The sequence below is a fragment of the Dama dama genome, chromosome 21 (assembly GCF_033118175.1).
Source record: "Dama dama isolate Ldn47 chromosome 21, ASM3311817v1, whole genome shotgun sequence".
Taxonomy (NCBI): domain Eukaryota; kingdom Metazoa; phylum Chordata; class Mammalia; order Artiodactyla; family Cervidae; genus Dama; species Dama dama.
In genome coordinates this window covers 64313163-64335518 of record NC_083701.1, presented here as the reverse complement: position 1 = coordinate 64335518, position 22356 = coordinate 64313163, and the positions used below count along the sequence as shown (strand labels likewise).

The 22356-nt window shown below is 46.2% G+C and overlaps 1 protein-coding gene across 2 annotated transcripts in view; it reads left to right on the top strand.

The window, feature by feature from the left end:
• Nucleotides 1-2544: 2544 nt before the first annotated feature.
• Nucleotides 2545-22356, top strand: part of MATN2 (matrilin 2) — a 162954-nt gene continuing 143142 nt past the window's right edge. For both annotated transcript variants that reach the window (XM_061123699.1, XM_061123698.1), the window contains exons 1-2: nucleotides 2545-2774; nucleotides 18438-18608. In XM_061123699.1, the coding sequence (XP_060979682.1) occupies nucleotides 18464-18608 (145 nt within the window). In that variant the 5' untranslated portion in view covers nucleotides 2545-2774; nucleotides 18438-18463. The remainder of the gene's footprint in view (nucleotides 2775-18437; nucleotides 18609-22356) is intronic.

Below are 22356 nucleotides of genomic sequence, written 5' to 3'. Positions count from 1 at the left end.
ATCAAGGAAAAGAAAAATCAGTACAAGATTTATTTTAGGCTGCGAGTTCTGTGAGCCAACCTGTCTGGTCTTTGTTTTGCTCATGTGCTGGTCCTCTTCTGTTTGATAGTCTCATTTTAATCTGCCCTCTAGGAAGGATTCTAACACAACACAAAACAAAAAGTTCTACTGTTTGCAAGGAACAAATGAAACAGGCAAAGTCTGTAGCTGAGGCTCTTCATGAGTGTGAGGTCTGGGTCAAACAACTGCCCTCCCACCCACATCCTTACTCCACAATAGACCCCCCTGCTGGAGACAGAAGTGAGTTGAACCCAGTATAGCCATCAAGGGGTAAGTCCTTTCAAGAGATACAAATTCTAACTAACTCAAGAGTCCCGAGATCCTACACACCCCTGTTCTTGTCTGCTTGTGTGAGTGCCCAGGTAAGAACTGGAACCATAGCCCCATACTTTTTATGAATAAGGCTCTCTACACTAAGCTAGTGGCAGAGCCTCTGGTAGAAAAGACAAGTTTGGACTTTGCCTAGCAGCCTTTATTATTGTCAAATTGCATTCACCCCCAAAGGTAACTGGGAAATGAACACCATTGTTTTATTCTGATAATATTTCAGGATACTGAACTCACTTTTGCTTCTCCTTTTTTTTTTTTTTTTCTTTTTCTGGCAGACCTGAAGATCATTTCACAAGGTAGAACAGCTCACTGACCTATTTGACTCGGCCCCAGGCATACTTTGTACAGAGACTCATTCTGGGGAATTCTGATAGAACTCCCTGGGGCAAAACATCCATCTTAGTTGGCATACACCAGAATCACAGAAATCTGTTACTAAATTATAATTCATTAACATTTGGAAGGATTTCGGAATTGCTATTGTTTCCCTGGTAAATTACTGGATCATACTGGTGTCTTGGAATAAGGCAATGCATTTAAACTGTAAGTTTCCATAAACTGTAACTCAACTTCCCCAGCTCCTAAGGGATTTTCACTGGCTCAAACTCAGGAAGAATTTTCATTTGTGGGATCCAAGACTTCAGAGACCAAACATTTCCTGAAGGCTTTCCTCTGCTTTCCGACCTCCACCTACCTCCTCCCAAAGACGTACAAAGAAACTATTTCTGATCAGTGCAGGCAGCCAAGAGTGCCCAGTGTGCCTAAGGTACGGGGTAAGGGAACAGGAATCCAGTATTCTTTCTTGGCTTCATGACATCACTGAGCTGCCTTGATGGCTTGAGTATGCTGACCCCTTGCCTTATGGCTAGAATTTTAATTACCCATCTGGAGTTTTCCTGAAGAATCGCTTTTGTACAGGTTTTTTTATTCATATTCCAGAAACCGGATCATCAAATAAGAAACCAAATCATCAAATAAGAGTGATGGTTCGGTGTCAGGGAGCTAAGAGTACTTAAATGATCAGACTCTGGCACCCGACATTTTGAAACTCGTTAATTCCACTGCCTCTGCCCCATAGCTTGTTAAAGCCTGAACTGAGTGGCTGGGTTAATGGTTTGGGTTATAATTTTGGCGTGATTATTAGAAGATGCCCTAGCCTGCTGGCTTCCATGGTGGCTCAGACAGTGAAGACTCTGCCCACAAGTCAGGAGACCCAGGTTCGATCCCTGGGCTGGGAAGATGCCCTGGAGAAGGAAAATAGCAACCCACTCCAGTATGCTTGCCTGGAGAATTCCATGGACAGAGGAGCCTGACAGGCTACAGTCCACGGGGTCGTAAAGAGTCGGATACAACTGAACAACTAACACACTAGCCTGTTGTACAGACCCCCACTCACCCCAGCTGGCCAGAAGCAGAGAGAGCTGGCAGACTGGCAGAGCCAGGCCCCTTCCCTGCCACTGACCAGCCCTGTCTCCTGCATCCCTCCAAAATCCCCCCAGGGACCTCTAAGGTCATGTTCCCCTCACTTTACCAAACTGCAAACATCTTTGCCTATAATTTCAAAAGTCTGGCCTGGACCAGACCTTCTCTGCTCCTTCAGGGTGTGAACCCTGTTTCCCTTACCTCCTGGCATCCTGACTCCCCTCCCCACCCTGGGGCCTGGTCTCTGGCCAGTGGACGCTCTGCTAATATTAACTGGCAGCGGTGCTCTGGGCACTGCCAAGACAGCTCCTGGCACTTGTCACTAATTACCCCAATTCTGGCCACTTTCTTCTTCATCATCATCGACGAGCGACCGATCATGCCCCTCGGTTCAGGACACGGGACCCTGTCACGCCTGCCTTCCTCCAGGAGATGCTCTCCATCGCACCCCACCCCCCACGCCCCCCGCCAAGTCCCGGGAGCTCCTGGTTGTTCTCGAGCCTGCGGCCCCCGACCCCGGGAGTCTGCTCCCCGCCTGGGCTCGCGCAGAGCAAGGTAGCAGCAGGCAGGACGCGCGGCCAGGGCGCCCGGTTCCCCAGGCTGCCTTCGGGGTGGGGCGGTCCTCGCGCCGCTCCGTCTCCGCGCCCGCCCCGTCCCCAAAGAGGACATCCCTCCTCCCGCCGGCCCGCTCCCCACCCTCCGCGGCGCCGCCTCCCCCGCCCGCCCGCGCTGGCCCCGAGCCGCCCCGGCAGCCAGCGAGCGAGGGGAGCGCTCTGGGATGGGACTTGGAGGAAGCGGCCAAGGAGGAGACAGCGGCAGCGCCTCGGGCTTCTTCCCCGGCTCCCACGAGCGGTCTCCCCGAGGAGAGCCGTGGCTCTCGGAGCGGCGACGAGGCCGGCGAGGAAGACCCGGGCGGCTGCGCCCCTGTCTCGCTTCCCAGGCGCTGGCGGCGGCGGCTGCAGGTGAGCGAGGCGCGCTCTCCCCGGGGCCCCCGCCTGGCCCCGCGGCCCCGAGGCGCGGACCGACCGACCGACCCTTACCGACCGACAGACGGACAGATGGGCAGGGCTTGGGCACCCACGCATGCGGGCGCTGCCCCCAGGCTGGCGCCCCGGCCTCCGCCGCTCCGCGCGGCCCCCGCCGCCCGGCGCCCCCAGACCACCACCTCTCGCCCCAGGCCCGTGGTTCCCGACCCCTCGGGGCAGACCTAGAGAGGGACGGCGGAGCTGCGGGACCCCCGGCTGGGGTCAGTCGGGCCGCCGGGGCCGGGGGAGCTCCACGCGCTCTCCCCGCGCCGCCGGCGCACCGCGCGGCAGCCACCCCGCGGGGTCCCGTGGGGGCGCTGTGCCCCGCCGCGGGGACGCCCGGCCCCGGGCTCCGCCGACCCCCGGGAAAGGCAGACTTGTGGAGCGCGGATCCGCGGTGATTCCCGTTAGGCTGGCGAAAGGATCGATACCGACTCCCCACCTCGGCGGGCTTGGTCTTTTCATGCTCGTGCCATCTGCATTTTGTTCGTGGTTCTCTATGGAGCTAAAGCTCCAGCTCCCTTACGTGGTGGGGAAAGGAAAGAAAGGTGAGGGCATTTTGTGGTCGTTGCCAGAAACCCCCAGGATAGTATGGAGGAGGAGAGAAAAAGTGAGGGAAACCCCCACCCCTCCCGTTAAGGTCTCCGGGACTGGACTCACAGGAAGATCGCTCCTCCGGAACACACTCCCGGCCCTGAGCAAACCCAACTGACCGATTTCCATCCAGATCGTCATAAATCAGGGAGCTGGGCCTTGTCTGCACCAAGTGCATTTAATTGGCTTCCAGCAGCGGGGCAGCCAAGAGGCCGCAAGAGGCTGCAGGGGGGTGGGGGTGGGGGTCTGGTCAAGACCAGAGACTCTGGGTTGGCCTGCTGAGGTTCAGACCCTGACTGTGAGCGGAAGCTTACAGGTTGGTAACCTTGGAGTTACCCAACTACTCTATGCCTCACTTTCTTCATCCATCTAATGGGATGATCGATCCCTACAGGGCGGTGAGGATTAAATTCGAGTGCTTACAACCTTTCCAGGCATCTTAAGCCTAGTTCCATGACCTGACTCTCCAGAAGAGCAAGGCATTTCTTTCTAGGGACACAGTCACCTCCTCTGCAACTCAGGAAGCTAGGTTCTGAGTGGATACCTGAGGCCGGCAGATGATCCGCATGTATTTAACTGGAGCTTTGCACTCAGGAGCACCCCTGCATAGTTCTCCCTGCCTGCTTCTAACAGGACAGCCTCAGAAAATCATATTGCTGTTCCAAGATGGGTTTATGGTCTGGAAATTTTCCTTTCAAACCCAGAAGCTTGATTCCTTGGAATTCCCTGTTGAGACTGCAGATAGATATCTGTGGTTCTTCACCTCTGTTTTCCCATCTGCCCCAACTTTTTTTTGTTGCTGCCAATAGAATTCAGGCAGGCCGCTCTTCTCTATGAATCGAGGGTCCCTGGCTCTGGAGTCCAGTGCCCCTGGAGGCACTGTGGCCGGAGCTCAGTGACCAGAGGTGCAGAGTCCACCTCGGAGACACCCTCAGATGGCGGCCATGCCTTGAGCTCCACCGTCACCACGTGTCTCTGTTCATCAAGAGGTAGTTGAAATGAGGCTGAACACTTAAAGAAGAGGGAATCGAAGATTGCTTCTTCTTCTTGTTTTAAAAATTTATTTATTTTTGGCTCTGCTGGGTCTTTGTAGCTGCAAGGGCTTTTCTCTAGTTGGGGAGAGCAGGGGCCACTCTCTAGCTGTGGTGCACGAACTTCTCATTGTTGGCTTCTCTTGTTGTGGAGCACGGGCTCTAGGCATGCGGGCTTCAGTAGCTGCAGCTCCCCGGCTCTGGGGCCCAGGTTCAGTAGTTGTGGCCCATGGGCTTCGTTGCTCCACGGCATGTGGGATCTTCCCAGATCAGGGATCAAACCCGCGCCCGCGCCGCCTGCATTGGCAGGCAGATTCGTTACCACTGAGCCAGCAGGGCAGCCCTGAAGATTGCTTCTTGAAAGATAGAGAAGGAAGAAGAGGATCACTGAAGGTTCTAGAAGGAAATCCCCCATTTTTCCTAGAATCAGCTCCATGGGGGGCCTATGAGAAGGCAAGGGGTGAGGAGGGGTGGGAATGAAGGAGGGGCAGAGACAGGCAGTGAGGGAGCACCAGGGTCAACGCTGGCCTGCAGGGGCGCTGGGTGTGAGACTGGGCGGGCAGTGAGGGGCGTACGCTGGGACTCAGGGCTGAGTCGCTGTTTGAGAACAGCCAAGCGTACTGGAGTCTCTGATGCTTTCTCTGGGACAGGACTAGTGGCCTCTGGTTTTTAGCATGTGCATTTGAGAGAGTCCTTTCCTGGGACTCTGTTTTTAGGGAAGCTCTGGAGGGCTCCTTTGTTTGTAACATGTGGGAATAAGTCAGGAGGGTCAGAAAAAGAGGGGATGGAAGTGCCAACGAGCTATCCTCACTGTTGCTAGTAAACAGGCCAGAGAGGCCCTTCCAAAGGACCAGTTGCCACTTGGAGCTCCAGCCGTGAGGTCATCTTTGAACCTGCCATGTGGCTTGGCAGACAGCCACCACTGCTTTACCCGGCAGGACCCTGAAGGGGATTCAGAGAGAGAGAAGGGCAGGTCTGCACTCCATTCCAGAGGCCTTGGTTGTTGGTGGTAATGATGCAGACAGTGATGAGAAGTTGTGGGGTTATGACCTTGATTTTGGCACCTGAGGGACCGAGGTTCTGATCTCAGGCCTGCCACTCATTACTTGCAAGGATTGCGAAAAGTTACTGAGACTCCCTGCCTCAGTTTCCTCATCTGTAAATGGGAATAGGACTGTTGGGAGAATTAAATTAGTTAACACACATAAAAATGCTTAGTGTAACACCTAGCTCAGAGTCAGTGCTCAATATTAATTACCTATAATTATTGTTACCTGAGCCTCAGTTATGTCATCCATCAAATGGGATGATGCCATCTGTTTCACAGTGTTGTCATAAGGGTTAAATGAGTTAATTAACTGTGAATTAATCTGCCAGTGTAGTATGTAATAATGCTCAGAGTGAACTAGTTGAAAATAAGATTTATACTAAACTATCTGCATGTAAAAGCAGTGGTTGAGCAGGTGAGCTAGCTAACATTTTTCAAAAGTTCGTTTAAGAGTCTTGTCAAAGAAAACTTTACCCCTGGGGGCTGTGGCTCACTCCCCACTGGAATACCCCACCGCTATTTTAGGTTACGGTACTAGTTTTTTTATCACTGCTGTAACATGTTACTACAAACTTAGTGCTTACAGCAACACAGGTTTATTGTCCTTCAGTTCTGTAGGTCAGAAGTCTGAAATGGGTCTCACTGGGCTAACATCAAGGTGTCGGCGAGACTGTGTTCCTTCTGGAGGCTCCGGAGGAAATCTGTTCTCTTGCCTTTTCTGGCTTCTGAAAGCTGCCTGTTTCTTGGCTCCTGGACTTTCGTTCCATCTTCGAAGCATAGCAGCTCCCAGTTCTCCCCTTCCTTCCCCCTTCGCTCCCCCTTCTCTCCCTCCTCACTTCTCTCTCTTATAAAGACCCTTGTGCTTACTTGGGGCCGACTTGGATAATCCAAGCTACTTTTTCCATCTCAATATCCTTAGTTAAATCACATCTACAAAATCCCTTTTGCCACAAAAGGCAAAAACATATTCACAGATTCTGGGATGATTAGGTCATAGACATCTTTGGGGGCATTATTCTAATAAACAGTTACTATCAGAGAGAATGATGTCGATCAAAGGATTTTATCTCATTTCTGTTTAGGGCTTGTCCCGGCACCTTCCCAGTTAGGTGGGTTTGTTTTCACTTGTCTAAAAGGTGAGATGCTCAAGACCACAGGGGTCAAGGCTAAGGGTCAAATCTTTTGCGAGCCCTGGGTTTCTTCACACGCAATTCTCGAGTTGCTGCTTTTAGTTTCTCCCTTTCCGTGACAAACCTTAACACTGGCCCCTCAGAATGGTCTCCTTTTCTCCATCAACAGTGTTTTCTGATTTTTCTAATTCCTCTTCTTCTCCATTTCAGTGAAACATAAAGAATGCCCCCATCCCCCGAGATCTCCTCTGAGAATATCACCACCTTTCTGAGATTCCCTAGACAATGTCTGTATTAGTTTTTCATTGATGCTGTAGTAACTTACCACAAGCTTAGTGACATAAAACAAGTTTGTGCAACCTATATGTCCACTGACAGATGAATGGGTAAAGAAGATGTGGTATATCTAGCTGAATTACTTAGCTATAAAAAAGAATGAAATAATGTCAATTTCAGCATCATGGATGGACCTAGAGATTATCATACTAAGTGAAGTAAGTCAGACAGAGGACAAATATCATATGATATCACTTATATGTGGAATCTCAAAACATGATATGAATGATACAAAACAAAAATAGATAAACTTAAATCTTAAAACTTAAATCTTAAATAGATAAACTTAAAACAGGAAATAAACTTATGGTTACCAAAGGGGATAGTGGGTGAGTGGGGAGAGGTAAATTAGGCATAACACACATACTACTAAATACAAACTAGGTGAACACCAAGGATCTACTGTATAGCACAGAGATCAATACTCAATATTTCATAATAACATATAATGGAAAAAATCTGAGAGTATATATACATATATATGTATGTGTGTGTGTAAACATACATGTATGTATAACTGAATCACTTTGCTATGCACTTGAAACTACCACAACATTGTAAACTAACTATATTTCAATTTAAAAAAGTTTCTTATCTTCTGTTTCTGGAAGTCACAAGTCTGAAATAGTTATTACTGGGTGTTATCATTTCTTCTGGAGGCTTTAGGGAAGAATCCATTTCCTTGCTTTTTCCAGCTTCTAGAATCCCTCCTCATTGCTTGGCTTACTGCCTCTTGCCATCTTCAAAGCCAGCAATGTCAGGCTGAGTGCTACTCATGCTGCTTCCCTCTTACGTTTTTGAGGACCTTGACAACTACATTGGGCTCACCTGGATAATTCAGGATACTCTCCCCGTTTTTTTTTTCTTCTGTTTTTTTTTAATTGAGGTATAATTGATATACAGCAGCTCCCCATTTTTAAAGTCAGCTGATTAGCAACCATAATTCCCCTTTGCTGTGTAATGTAATATATCCACAAATTCTGGGGATTAGGACATGGACATCTTTGGAGGGACATTATTTTGCACATCCCAGGGCTTAAGAAGGAGTTCCAGGTCAGGACCACCAGTATAGCCTTATTCTTTTTTTAGCCTTATTCTTATTAACACCCCTTCCAGTGTGCACAATAGCCCATTCAAGAGAGAACACCCATTAAACTTCCTCCAAAATCTCTGCTGCAGCTCACATCTCTCCCTGAATCCCTTTGTCCATGGAATGTTCTGGGAGCAAGGGGGGCAGGACTAGTACTGCACACACTTCATTTATCAAGTAAAAAAAGTACATAGAAAATGATGCAAAAAAACCCCTTAAGGGAACAGTTTAATGGATCTTTTGCAAAATGAACACTCTCATGTGACTACCTCTCAGAATGGCACCCCAGAAGCCCCCCTTGCACCCCCAATTAATTATCATCTCCCCCAAAGGTGACTACTATTCTAACTTAGCATTACCTGTTTTTTAAATAAACATTTTACAGAAGCACACATATAAGAAAGTGCACTAATCAGGGACGTAGCTGGATTATTTTTCATTAATTGAGTAATCATAATTTCATTAATGAGTAAGCACTGAGTAATCTGCAGAACATTTCTAGCACTCCACAATCGGCCCTCAGCTCCTCTGCTTTAAGGACACTTCTCTGAAGTTGTACACGCAGCACTGACTTCTATCTATCCCCCCCAACCCATGTATAGTCACCTGATAGGGAAGAAGGGAAGAGCATTTGGTCTTAATTCCTACACATGTCCACTGAATAAGGGAGCATTCTGTTACTAAAGAAGGAGGGGAAATATTGGAGGACGACTAGCAATGTCTGCCAAGACCTTTGTAGTCTCTCCAGTGTGAATAAGGGCCAGGTCTAGGGCTGTGACCTTGGTATGGATGGAAAGGGGAGAAGGCATGAGAGACATCACATGGTAGATTGTGGTGCTTGCTTGTCTGGAAGGGAGAAAAGATATGGTAGGAATGCCCCATATACCAAAATATGAAGTGAGGATATTTTCCCCCAGAAAATGATTCCTCGGAAAAGTGGAATTTGCTCTATATTTGAGTCCTTGCAGAAATTCTCAAAGTAGGGGGAGCTCTGTCAAATATGTTGAACATAACTGGGATGGAACGTTGGCTTGAAATGTCCTCAATCAATGTACTAATTTTAGATACACATAGAAGTCAACTGACCAAAACAGTAAAAGAAAATTCAATTCAAATTTAGTCATTATTCTTCTGGACACAATTTCACAATTACAAGTGTTGGATGACACTGGATACAATACCTTAAGAGCAATGCGATGAATAAGTTGCAGAGATGGTGAATTTATGTTTCCAGGACATTAAGAAACCCAGCTGTCCTCATGTTACATAAGTGGGGACTGGTGGCCTGAGATAAAATTTCCAGTGACAGCATCATACATAGATTCAGAAAGTACTGTATCTCACACAACTTAAACAGAAGCGAATGTGGCAGAAGACTCAAAAAACATCTTTAGTGTTGATGAAATACTGATGTTGGAAAGGCAAGCATTTGAAAACTGTTTTATGAAGTGAGAAAAAAACACTGTTTCATGAAAAACACTTTTTTTATGAAATATTTTTAATGAATAAAGCATTATTGCTAAACTAATCCATATTTTGCAATTTAAAATGTTTTGAATATGCATGTATGATGAAATGGGTACTTTAATTATTATAACTAGATATTTGATATTTCACCGATACCATTTAACAATTATGTGTTCAACATGGCCAAGAAGTCTGGGGGAGAGTCTCCTCCCATCACAGGGCAGAGCCCTTGGGGTCACCCCCATCCTGGCAAACAGCATATGTAGATGAAGACCTGCTTGGCTTGTCAAGATGGGTGCAGAACTAGGGCCAATTTGATTCAACATTTATTGATCTTTCGCTGATCAATAAATGTGTTTATTCAGCATTTACCTATTTTCTAAAAGTTCATATACAAAATTCAGCACCCGGGATACAGAGATGACAAGGTGTGCTTTCGTGGAACCGTTCAGAGCCTAGCCAGGGAGGCAGATACGGAAGCAAGAAAAAGAAATCCAGGGCCAGAGTGGACAGCCAACCCATTGCTAGGAGGGTGTAGGAACGTCAGTCCTTCCTGGGAAAATCAGAGAACAGGTCTAGAACAGGTCTAGCCATTCCAGAGAGTGGCTGAATGTCTGAGCTGAAACTTGAGGAATGAATGCAGTTTTGTTTCTTTTTTTTTTTTTTAAGCTGTGCCGCATAGCATGCAGGATCTTAGTTCCCCTACCAGGGAGCGAACCCAGGGCCCTGGCAGGGGAAAGCATGGAGCCCTAAACACTGGTCCTCCCAGGCAGTTTTGATGACTGTGTAGAGGTAGACCGGACCGAGGGACCAGCGTGAATGAAGGTACCCAGCTAGGACAGGAATCTGAGTTCTTCTGGCAGCGGTCAAGGGGCTGGGGAGCGTGTGGGCTGCCGTGGTTGGAGGACAGCCGGTAGGCCTTGAGCGTGGATGGTAGGCTGTGAGGCTGCAGCTGGAAACCCAGCAGGCTAGGGGCAGGACCCCAGGCGGTAAGAGCAGTTCCAAAGCTTCTGGAGGAGAAATCGAGAACCTCGAGCATTGCTGCAGTGGCAGGACCTGCTGGGAGGTCTGGAGCGGGGAGCCGGCAGGCGCGAGAAAGCGTCCGCCCGTGGATGTGATAGTGACTCGAGGAAGACATGGGAGCTGAGGCCAAGTCTCCTGTTACCCTTGACCGTGGAGTTACCCTTCCATGAAAGGACTCGAGTCTGTGCCTGGAGAGGCCTGGCTGGCAAGCAGGCCTAGACCATGGGGCGAAAATCACAGTCAACATCAGGTCAACATCTCAGCGTCTAATACTGAGCGCGTCCTGAGCACCATGAACTTGAGTCCGTCCCAGCAGAAGCTGGGCTCCACTCGCCGGCCCTGCGGGAGCTGGGGATTCCGGTCTGAGGCGGGGGACCGGCAGGAAGACTGCAGGGGCCGTCCGGTGTGAGAGAGTCCCTGTGGACACAGTAGCGGTTAGCGTGGACCCGAGGTGTGCCAACGGAGCAGCCGCCTGTGAGAGACAAAACTACTGTATCTGATGTCTAAGGACTTTCCGCACAGAGGAGGGGACTCAAAATCTCTTTTTTTTTAGCAAGTAGGCTGGCTGCCTGAGAGATGGCGGGGGTAGAATCTGGGCTTTGTCACTTAACTAGCTCTGAGGCCCTGGGGGAGCATCTTTCCCTCTGTGGCTCTTGGTGTCCTACCCAAGGAATTGGGAACTAGAATGGTTGTGGGACCACATTAGATAATAATACACAAAGTGCTCTGCTCATTTCCGAGCCCGTAGTAGGCACTTGGAAAATGCTAGAGCCTCAGCCCCTTTCTCATCCAGGGGCAGGGTTTACGGCCTGGGAGGGTGTCAGGTCCAGGCTTCCTCGGGAGAGCAGCGTTGTCCTGGCCTGTGATCTGGTTTAGGCTGGGGAATGTGGCTTCCAGGTCACGCCTCTCATTTTATAGCTGACTTGTTAAAGCCCAGAACGTTAAATCACCTAACTGAGGTCACAAGGCGTGTTGAGACAGAGCCAGGCCTCTCCTCTCAAGGCCCCTGGCATGCAGTGTTGGCTCCCGTGAGATTCTAGGCGCCTGTCAATTGACTTGGAACAGTGATGCTTAGAAGTTATAGCTAAGACGGTCAGAACAATCTCCTCTTTCTCTCTCCTCCACCCTCTTGGTAAAGCTAAATGAAAAGACTCATTGTCTCCTGGAGAGGAGAAAAATTGCTAGAACAAAAGTCAAAACTGTTGTATTTTTTTTTTTTTAAATATTCTTTCCATGCCCCCAAATGCTTCATGGAATCTGTTTTGATTGAATTAACCTCTATTTCTCAGTACAACAATTCTTCTCATATGCCCATCTATGAAAGGAACTGTTTCTCAAACGTCATTCCATTTTCTGGTGAGAATTGGCTCTGGCTTCTGTTCTTCAAATGCTAGCAGTTATAAATGCTACACTGAGAAACAATGATTAATGTGGGCTACATGTACTGACTTATTTTTTCTTGTTTCACTGCCACTGAATTGTTTAAAAAGGTCTATCTTGTCAGATATTAATACTGCCATACTGGTTTTATGTTGACTTGTATACAGTATCCTTCCCCCTATTTCTTTAGATTCTTTTTTTAACAGCTTTTTTGAAGTCGAACTTAAACAATAAAATTCTCCACTTTGGGATCTTCCTTGGTGATCCAGTGGTTAAGAATCTGCCTTGCAATGCAGGGGACACAGGTGCGATCCCTGGTCAGGGAACTAAGACCCCACATGCCATGGGGCAACAAACACCTGATGAAGCCAAAAATAAATATTTAAAAAAAATCTTCAGTTTTAAGTGTATAATTTGATGGACTCTGACAACTGTATAGAGCCATGTAACCTCTATCACAGTCATGGTGAATACTTACGTCACCCCCCAAATTTCCCTCCTGCCTCTGTGTTGTTCAGTCGCTCAGTTGTGTCCGACTCTTTGTGATCCCATGGATTGCAGCACGCCAGGCTTCCCTGTCCATCATCAACTCCTGGAGTTTGCTCAAACTCATGTCCATTGAGTCAGTGATGCCATCCAACCATCTCATCTTCTGTCGTCCCCTTCTCCTTCTGCTTTCAGTCTTTCCCAGAATCAGGGTCTTTTCCAACGAGTCAGCTTTTCACATCAACTGGCCAAAGTATTGGAGCTTCAGCTTTAGCATCCGTTGTTCTAATGAATATTCAGGATTGATTTCCTTTAGGATGGACTGGTTGGATCTCCTTGCAGTCCAAAGGACTCTCAAGACTCTTCTCCAACACCACAGCTCAAAAGCATCAATTCTTCAGCACCCAGCCTTCTTTAAGGTCCAACTCTCACATTCATACATGACTACTGGAAGAATCATACCTTTGACTAGACGGACCTTGTTGGCAAAGTAATGCCTCTGCTTTTTAATATGCTGTCTAGGTTTGTCATAGCTTTTCTTCCAAGGAGCAAGCATCTTTTAATTTCATGGCTTCAGTCACCATCTGCAGTGATTCTGGAGCCCAAGAAAATAAAGTCTCTCACTGTTTCCATTGTTTCCCCATCTATTTGCCAAGTGATGGGACCAGATGCTATGATCTTCATTTTTGAATGTTGTTTTAAGCCAGCTTTTTCATTCTCCTCTTTCATCTTCATCAAGAAGCTATTAAGTTCCTCTTCTCTTTCTGTCATAAGGGTGGTGTCATCTGCATATCTGAGGTTATTGATCTTTCTCCTGGCACTCTTGATTCCAGCTCGTGTTTCATCCAGTCCTGCACTTGGCATGTCCTCTGCGTGTAAGTTAAATAAGCAGGGTGACAATATACAGCCTTGATGTGCTCCTTTCCCAATTTTGAACCAGTCCATTTTTCCATGTCTGGTTCTAACTGTTGCTTCTTGACCTGCAAAATTTCTCAGGAGGCAGGTAAGGTGTTCTGGTATTCCCATCTCTTTAAGAATTTCCAACAGTTTGTTGTGATCCACACAGTCAAAGCCTTTAGCGTAGTCAATGAAGCAGAAGTAGATGTAGCTGACCTTCCTTTTCCATCTAATCCCCTGAGATCAAATCAGAACCATTGATCTTCTTTCTGTCATGGAGTGTTGCCCTTTACTGGATGTCACATAAATGGAATTGTTCTGTGTGTATTCTTTTTGTGTCTGGCTACTTTCACTTAGCCTAATTAGTTTGAGATTCATCCATTAATTGCTAACTGTTAGTCCATTTTATGGATGTAGAACAATTTATTTATCTGTTCATTAATATATGGACATTTGTGTTCCCAGTTTTTAGCTTTCACAAAGAAAGCTTCTATGAGCATCTGAGTATGTCTTTGTGTAGATGTGTTTTTATATCTTTTGGGTAAATATGTAGGTTTCTGGATGGCCCGGTTTGCCCAGGGCTGAGTTTTCTGGGATGAAAGGCTTTCAGTGCTAAAACATAGGCAATTCTAGGCAAACCAGGCCAGTTGGTCACCTTGTCTTGTCTCATTTGGGAAAAGTATGTTGAACTGTATGAACAACTGCTGTATTGTTTCCCTAAAGGACTGTGTCATTTTGCATTCTTACCAGCAACATATTAGAATTCCAGTTTTTTACATTTGTGTCAATGCTTGGTTATATCAGTCTTTTTAATTTTAGATATTCTGGTGAATTTGTCATGGAATGTCATTGTGATTTTTTTTTTTAATGTTTATTTATTTATTTTGGCTGTGTGGAATGTTAGTTTTAGCTTGAGGGATCTTTGGTCTTCATTATGGCACTCAGGATCTTTAGTTGTGGAATTTGAGATCTAGTTTCCTGAGCAGAGATGGAACCCAGGCCCCCTGCATTGAGAGTGCAGAGTCTTAGCCACTGGACCACTTAGGAAGTCCCTGTCATTGTGATTATTAATTTGCATTTTTCTAATGACTGAGAATGTTGAACATTTTCTCATATGTTTATTTGTTTCCTGAACGTCTTCTTTGGTGATGTGAGTGTTCAAATATTTTGCATGTTTTCAAGTGGGTTGTTTGTGTTGTTATAGGGATTTATGTCTGGAATATAAATGATATATAGATATATAGACATATAAGGATATATGTCTTGGAAATCTTTTCTACCAGACTGTGACTTGCTGTACCATTGCATTTTGAAAAAGGAATTTTAAAAATTTATTTTATTGAAGCATAGTTGATTTACAACATTGTGGTAATTTCTGCTCTACACAAAGTGACTCAGTTATACAAACGTTCTTTTTTATATTTTTTCCATTATAGTTTATCACAGGATATTGACTATAGTTCCCTGTGCTATACAGTAGGACCTTGTTGTTTACCCAGTCTATATACAGTAGTTTGCATCTGCTAATCCTAAACTCCTCCACTCCTCTCCCCACTGGCAACCACAAGTGTGTTCTCTCTTCTGTGGGTCTGTTTGTTTCATCGATACGTTCCCTATGTCATACCTTAAATTCCACATATAAGTGGTATCATATTATTTCTGTCTTTCTCTTTCTGACTTCACCTTAGTATGATAATCTCTAGGTCCATCTGTGTTGCTGTAAGTGGCATTATTTCATTCTATAGAAAGAAAGTTTTAAATACTTTAAGATCCTAACTTATATTTTTAAATTAGGGATTTGTGTGTCATTGTTTTATTACAGTAGTCATAAGTCAGCATCAAAGTTAATAGAAGGTACTTTAAATGGCTCAATATGACACAATTAACAATGTGTACTTCATATTAATTGGTTTGATTGCATAAAGATAATAACAATAGCTGTCATTTTTTGGACACTTTCTATATACCAGGCAGTATTCTATGTGCTGGATTTTTTTAACTTATTTAGTTTTAATTGGAAGATAATTGCCTTGCAATATTGTGTTGGTTTCTGCCACGTATCAACACGAGTCTGCCATAGGTATACATATGTCCCCTTCCTCTTGAACCTCGCTCCCACCTGCCACCTCATTCTATGTGCTTTATATATTTAAGCTTATTTAATTCATACAACAACCAGGTCTCCTTATTATCCCCAATTTAAAGATGAGGAAACTGTGGCAGAGAGAGGTAAAGTAACTTGCTCGGGGTTAGACAACTAGAAATGTTTAGTTGTGTTTATTCTTTTTTTTAAAAAATTTATTTATTTATTGCTGCACTGGGTCTTAGTTGCTGCTCGTGGGCTTTCTCTAGTTGTGGCGCGCTTTCTCCAGTTGCACCCTTTGTTTCTGGCGCACGGGCTTCTCATTGCCCTGTGTGGTGACTTCTTTTGTTGCAGAGCGCAGGCTCTAGGGTGCTTGGGCTTCAGTAGTTGCTCAACTTTCAGGCTTAGTTGCCCGTCGGTAAGTGGAATCTTCCCACATCAGGGATCGAACCTGTGTCTCCTGAATTGGCAGGCAGATTCTTAACCACTGGACCACCAGGGAAGCCCAGTCCTGTTTATTCTCAACTCCCTATCCCTCGGTATCTCCAGGGCCTTTTGGTAAGCAGTGGTGACTCGAAAATGCAAACACCTCTTGAAATCCACAGTAAACCCAAGCCACAGGAAATGGTGTTTGTTCTTTGAAAATGATAATTATCACCACAACATGTTCTAAACGTTTGGATTTAATTGCAGATGTGTCGGGATGGACGTGGACCCTTGAGAGCATGTTGTATATATTTTGAAAGAAACAAACGTGGACTTTGCACATATGGGAAGAGGAGATCATCACTAAAATAATAAATCACATATAAATGATGTAATACACTTAGAACTGATAAAACCAAGGACACTTGAAATAAACAGTAGGTTTAGGATCAGAGAAAGAGGGAAAATCTTTTAAGTTTTCTTCCTTTTCTAAAAAGGAATCTCACAGGTTAGGCTATGAAAAGGGACCAGTTAGTAAAGAGCTTTATTTTGTTTAGAAGGGGTGGGCAGTAGTTATCCATAATGAACTAGCAATATTCTGGAGCTTCACCCCTTTATCACCTGCATGTGAAAGTAACTAAAAGTGAAGTCGCTCAGTCGTGTCCGACTCTTTGCGACCCCATGGACTGTAGCCTACCACGCTCCTCCATCCATGGGATTTTCCAGGCAAGAGTACTACCTTAGGTAAATTATTTAACTTCTTTACTTACTTTAAGAATTAAATGGCTTAATACATTTAAAGCACTTGGCTCAATGCCTGGCACATAGTAAGCACTGAATAAACATCTGCTATTTTTAATGGAGTCTTCAGGCAGAGTGAAAAGTGAGCTAGTGCAACACAGCAAGTGTGAAAAACTGTGGTCTTTGAAGGTCGACAGGCCCAGGTTCATCTCCAGGTCAATTCCCAAAAGCAGTTTGCTGAACAAACAGTTCACTGAATTATTAAAGTTGTTTTTTTTTTTTTTTTCCCACATTTTGGGAAGTGATCCCTGCCCTTGTCCTGTCCTGGTCCCACCTCTGACGGTGAAACAGCTATGGCCTTTCATGAATTGGCTTCTGGGGACTTGGCTTGCAGCTAGCCAAGTTTTCTGTTAATTGGTGAATTGGTAAATTAGCCGCTTACCCTGGGTTTGAATCCCTTCTTTGCTATGAGGCTCGGTGGCCTTGGTCAAGTTACTAAAGTTCTCTGAGCCTCAGTTTCCTCATCTCTAAAAAGCAGAAACAGTAGTTCTGATTGCTGCAAGATAGGTATGAGGATTAGATGAAATCAACTGGGTGAAAAGGCCAAGCACAAAATGAGATCTTAGTAAAGAAACTTTACAGGCAGATGATCTTCCTTAAATGTTGTTCTTCCTTAAATATTCCCTCCTCCCCACTAATTTGTGTAAATTAATAAATTGCTTATGACATTCATCGTGATGACTGAAATTGGAAGAAAAACAATTTAAACCTAGTCCCAGGACATTGCCTTCTCTATGAGGGTTTGCCAGGCAGAAGAGTCCATATCATTCACCACATGGCAAGTGCCTTTCCCATCCCACATGAGGCACTGAGACTGGCCAGCCTGGGAAAGCCTGGATCTGATCACGTCACTTCCCTGCTCAGAATCTTTCCTCCAGAGCCTTTAACAGCAGTTACTCTGCAGGACCAGCACAGAAAACGGTTCAAGTCTGGTCAAGAGTGTGCTACTCCGATTGAAACTGTCTTGCCTCAGTGGATATCTGAAACTCAACTCACGGCTAAAATTCTTTCTGCATCTGAGAGCTTCTTGCTCAACATTGCTCTGGATCCTGTTCTTCTCTGCTCTCCTAGCACTTTTGCTTGCTTGCTTGCTGTCCCCACCTCCCCACGTGTGCCAGACACTACCCTGAATGCATCAGTTACATGGGTGAAGTCACTCAATTAGCTAATATTATCCAATATTCCCACATGGCATGGGGAGGTTAAGTAGCTTGCCCAAGGTCACACACAGCAAGTGTCAGAGCCAGAATCCAGAGCCCGGCAGTCTGGTGCCAGAGTTCAAGCCTTTAACCACTGAACCACGCTCCCTCTTAATAGATGCATGTGGGAGGCAGGGAGGCTGGGAGGCTGTCGTGTTAACTTATGCAACTGTATGTGAATTCCTTGGGAAACATACAAATTAATTCCTGCCATCCGCCGTTATTAGACTAAGAAAATATTGTTACTTGGACTCCTCGGGTGGCGTTTTCCCTTTTTCAAATCCAGGATATAGAATGTGACTACGAATAATTGAAAAGAAACTTGATTGAAAAGAAACTTCAGGGTAGATTTTTTTTTCCCCCAAGTTTTCTGTTCAGTCTTATCGTGACCAAAGTGGCGAAAAATTCCAACTATGCACGCCCTGCTCAGGCCATTCAAGAGCCTACCAGTGGGGTCTGAGGGTCACACACACAAATGGCATTTTAAGTACCAGCGGCACGTCTGATTGGGGCAAGGCAGGGGGCGGGAGGGTGTGTGGGTCTACCGCTCACCGGGCTCAGGGGGACCCGGAAACCTCACCCAGCCCTCTTCTCCCATTGTTTGCACAGCCTAGCCCCTCTTCCTCTTCTTGAAGATGGAAAAGATGCTGGTGGGCTGCTTTCTGCTGCTCTTCGGACCGACCCTCCTCCTCCCTGCTGAGGCCAGGGAGCGGCGGCCTCCTCCCAGGTCCATCTCCAGAGGGAGACACGCTCGGACCCACCCTCAGACGGCCCTCCTGGGTGAGTGACGGGTGGGTGGGGGGCTCCGCCCCAAAAACAGGCCGAGGTGGTCCAGGGTGGGCCTCCAATGGAGGCGGGGCCCGCCCTGGGTGCCCACTTTGGGTGTGCTGGGGGAGAGGGCATCTCATTGGCGAGGAGTCGTCCTGAGTTGAGCATGTGGTTGTACGTTGCTTTTCAAGTGAAATGAAAACCTCTTCTATTGCAAAACTTTCCATTTAATCTGAAGCTCCTGACTTTTTTCCAGTAAGCAAGGGCGTGGGTTTTCATCTGAAAAGGTCCTGGTTGGACTTACCCAGACAAGGGTGTTGTGAGAATGTTTTCTTGGGTCTGTCTGCGGATCTGTGTTGATGATGCTTCCCTACCTGGCACCTTGGGAAGAAGAGCAGGTTTGTGGAAGGTGGAAGCTGGCACGAAAGAGAGATGGAATCAGGAGATTAGAAATATAAGATGTCAGAGGTCTGTGTTTCTCTCCCAGTGAACATGTTTCCTTCAGGTGAAGTTTTTTCTTTCTCTAAGAGAAAGGAAAGATCCTGAAAACATGTAGGATATAGAGGAATGGGCCTGGTTCTGAACGTGGGCTCTGGAAGGCCGAGGATGCAGAGGTCACAGGAAGGCTGGTCAGTGGCAAGACGGTGGTTTTGGCATAGACCTGGCTTCATAGACCTGGCCCTGATGCTGACCAAGTGGGAACACTTAGGCCACGTAACCTCTCTGAGGTTCAGTCTCCTCATCCATAAAATGGGAATGTTAACGCTGATCTTTGTGAGAAGGAGGCATGGTAATGAATATATGTGACTTATAGGTACACAGTGAATGAAAGCTTTCCCACAACCATCATTCCATGAAGTTGTTCTCCAAAACTGTGGGTTTTTTTTTTTTTTTTTGCTACATGGACAGAGGATGAGATGGTTGGATGGCATCACCGACTCAATGGACATGAGTTTGGGTAGGCTCCGGGAGTTGGTGATGGACAGGGAGGCCTGGTGTGCTGCAGCTCACGGGGTGGCAAAGAGTTGGACATGACTGAGTGACTGAACTGAACTGATGCAGGATCTTAGTTCCCCAACAAGAGATCTAATTCGTGCCCATGTAGTGAAATAAGGAGTCTTAACCACTGGACCTCCAGAGAAGTCCCTCCAGAACTGTGTTTCATATTTGTATCTTGTTGGCCAGCCCCTAAAATCTGACCCCCTCTGGAGACGACTGAGAACTATCGCGTGTCTGGTTGCCTCAGCATCTGAAATGACAAGAGACCAGAGGAGCCAGAAGCTCTGTTCTGAGAGATCAGAATCTTTCCGGTGCTTTAAGCGATGACCCCAAGGATGCTGGGCCCTTCATGTCTTTAGTCTCCTGAGAATCTGTTTCCATAGTGACATGAACATATGATTTCTGCATATGTGGAAAGGACTTGGGGACGTTTAGTATACTGATTAATGGACTTTTTAAAAATGTTTCAAGATGATAAACATATGTCATCATATGATAAACATTATCTATCATCTATCTATCTATAAAGAGAGATGGCAGAGGTGTGTGGGTGTGTGAGAGGGAGAGAGAGAGAGCTAAAAATGCCTGATTCCTAGATCAACAGCAGTGATTATACAGTTGGGTTTCTAATGGGGCTGTTTTTGGAATGAGCCACCCCATACTTAGCCAGAAGAGCATACATGCGCCTCTTGGTATTAGCTATCTCTGCCCCGACTCCCTGCCTTTCTCTCTTCCCCCCACACATACTTTCTGATACACACACATGCACATAGACACACACACTCACACACTCTCACCTCCCCCCCACACACAGACACTGGGCCTCCCCTAGTGGTCAGCATTCACTGCTCTCTCTCCTTTGACTTGAGCTCTGGCTCTGAAAGAGAAACCTCCTGGTCTTCGCAGGTAAGAGATCCTGTTTTGCTAAGGGCATCAACCCCAAGTCTATCATCCTCCCCCTCTGCTTTTCTGATTTTGCAGGAGAATGTGTCAGGGACAAAGAGGGGGTAGGGTATGGTACACCTCTGCCCCCCAAGGAATGGCGTGTCCACTCCCTGATGTGTGGGAGGGCAGCTTGACTTGGGAACGTGGGGAGTGAGTGTGAACCGTGAAACTGAAGGTAAACACCACCGTTCTGGCCTGGATTCTCTAGTGCCACCTGCTTTCAGTTTACCTTTGACAGCGAACAAAGATGGAGAAGTCGTGCTCCTTGTAGTCCTTGCCCTCACTGCTTTTTTGATGGCTGGGTTGGTGATACCCACTGTATGGTGTATCCCACCAATTACTTGCTTGCATGACTGTCTCTGAATGTTTAACAGAGAAGAAGGAGAATTGTTTCTTAGGCTAAATTTTCATTTGAATTTTCTGATTAAAAAAAAAACAAACATTTATATTTGTGTGTAAATTCAAGTGAGAGGCCGGGTAACAACTTGAGCCTATTAAAAAAATAATGCAGGTATTTTTCTGCCTTCCTATAGATGTTTGCATGTCACTCAAGTGGTAGTCCGTGATGTGTGTCCAGGAGGGCTTGCCTTCTACTTCACTCATTTATCTGGAATTTCTGCTCTGTGCCAGACATGAGGGGGTTAAAGTGCAACCAAGAAGTACACATGCAGTGGGGAAGACATGTGTGAAAAGGTCATTAACTTGGTGGAATCTGTGTGCAAAAGTAGAGGCGTAGCTAAGTTATAGCTCTACTCTGCCTGCTGTTGGCTCAGTTTAAGAAAGTGGTTCTCAAACTTTTGGATCTCAGGACCTTTGTACACTCACAAATTACTGAGGATCCCAAAGAGCTTTTGTTTTTGTGGGTTAAGTCTACTGAGGTTTACTGGAGCAGAAATTGAAATGGAGGGACTTCGTTGGTGGTTCAGTGGTTAAGAATCCGCCTGTTGGGCCTCCCTGGCGGCTCAGCAGTAAAGAATATGCCTGCCAGTGCCTCAAGGCAGGAGACTCGGGTTCAGTCCCCGGGTCAGAAAGATCCCCTGGAGAAGGAAATGGCAAACCACTCTAGTATGCTTGCCTGCAAAATTCCATGGACAGAGGAGCCTGGTGGGCTCCAGTCCATGAGGTCTTGCAAAAGAATCAGACATGACTTAGAGACTGGCATGGATGCATGGGTGAGTACTCAGTTGTGTCCAACTCTTTGCAACAACAACAAAAAAGAATCCACCTGCCAATGCAGGGGATAGAGGTTCAATCCCTGGTCTCGGAAGATTCCACATGTCGAGGAGCAACACGTGCTGTAACTACTGAGCCTGAACTATAGAGCCCGGTAACCACAAGTAGTGGGCCAACACTCTGCAACAAGAGAAGCCACCACAGTGAGAAGCCCACACACTGCAGTGAAGACCCAGTGCAGCCAAAAATAATAAATAAAATTTAAAGGCAAAATTGAAAAGGAAAACTATAAAAATATTAATTAATTTAAAAATAACAGTAATAAAGACACAGGGCTTCCCTGGTGGCTCAGCTGGTAAAGAATCTGCCTGCAATGTGGAAGACCTGGGTTTGACCCCTGGGTTAGGAAGGTCCCCTGGAGAAGGGAAAGGCTACCCATTCCAGTATTCTGGCCTGGAGAATTCCATGGACTATATATAGTCCATGGGGTCACAAAGAGTTGGACATGACTGAGTGACTTTCACTTCACTTCAGTAAACACAAAACCTGATGCATGATGCAAATTAAAATATTTGTATAATAATATTTTCAAAATAAAAATATTATGAGAAGAATGGAGGATTTCACATTTTTGCAACTCTGC